At 48.6% G+C, this 1073-nt stretch overlaps 1 protein-coding gene across 1 annotated transcript in view; it reads left to right on the forward strand.

Annotated features, from left to right (window-relative positions):
* Positions 1-379: 379 nt before the first annotated feature.
* The window catches only part of POMT1 (protein O-mannosyltransferase 1), a 28551-nt gene continuing 27857 nt past the window's right edge, over positions 380-1073 (forward strand). Inside the window, exon 1 of the mRNA XM_067471969.1 lies at positions 380-507. Coding sequence (XP_067328070.1) covers positions 386-507 — 122 coding nt within the window. The 5' untranslated portion in view covers positions 380-385. The remainder of the gene's footprint in view (positions 508-1073) is intronic.

Below are 1073 nucleotides of genomic sequence, written 5' to 3' on the forward strand. Positions count from 1 at the left end.
ATCACCTCCTAACCAAAGCAGGAAGCAGCCAGGCTTTGGAGCTGCAAGGCCATTCAATGCTAATCAAGGTGGCCAATTGCAACAGTCACACTTGCCTCCAATAGACAAGAGTTCTTTCTCCCACCCTGGACATCATTCCACAGGTATATAAACCCCACTTGCCTAGTTTCCAACAGACCTCAAAACCTCTGAGGATGCCTGCCAGAGATGTGGGCAAAATGTCAGGAGAGAATGCTTCTGGAACAGGGCCAGGCAGCCCAGAAAACTCACAGCAACTGAATTCATTTCCATCCTGCTTTTCTCCAGGTCAATGGAATCTCCTCCTCCCAATAATAACTCCTGTTGTTTTTCCTCTCTTCCCTCCTTCCCTGCATTTCAGGCCGCGATGCTGGGCTTCCTGAAGCACCCGGTGATCTTCTCAGTGGAAGTCAATGCGAATGTGGTGCTTCTGTCTGTTCTGGGGCTCCTGACCCGCTTGTGGGGCCTCTCCCACCCCAGGGCCGTCGTGTGAGTACTCCCATTAGAACATGCATAAGGATGTGGGTGAACTACAATTCCCAACATAGTGGGTCAGTCTTCCCCAATTTTCACCTACATTCACAGTTGGCCATGGTGGGTCTGTCTGCCAAATTTGGTCCACATCTGTCGTCATTTGGGTTCACAATGCTCTCTGGATGCAGGTGAACTATAACTCCCAGATTCCAAGGTCAATTACCCCCAAATCCTGCCAGTATTCAAAGTTGATCGTGTTAGGTCTGTGTGCCAAGTTTGGTCCAGATCCGTTGTCATCTGGGTTCACAATTCTCTCTGGATATGGGTGAACTATAACTCCCAAATTCCAAGGTCAGTTACTCCCCAAACCCTGCTAGTATTCAAAGTTGATCATGCTAGGTCTGTGCACCAAGTTTCATCCAGATCCATCACTGGCTGTGTTCACAATGTTCTCTGGATGCAGGTGAACTATAACTCCCAGATTCCAAGGTCAATCACTCACAATTTTTGCCAGTATTCATAGTTGGCCATGTTTGGTCTGTGTGCCAAGTTTGGTCCCGATCCGTTGTTTGGGTTCACAG

Source organism: Anolis sagrei, chromosome 11 (genome assembly GCF_037176765.1).
Source record: "Anolis sagrei isolate rAnoSag1 chromosome 11, rAnoSag1.mat, whole genome shotgun sequence".
Lineage (NCBI taxonomy): Eukaryota > Metazoa > Chordata > Lepidosauria > Squamata > Dactyloidae > Anolis > Anolis sagrei.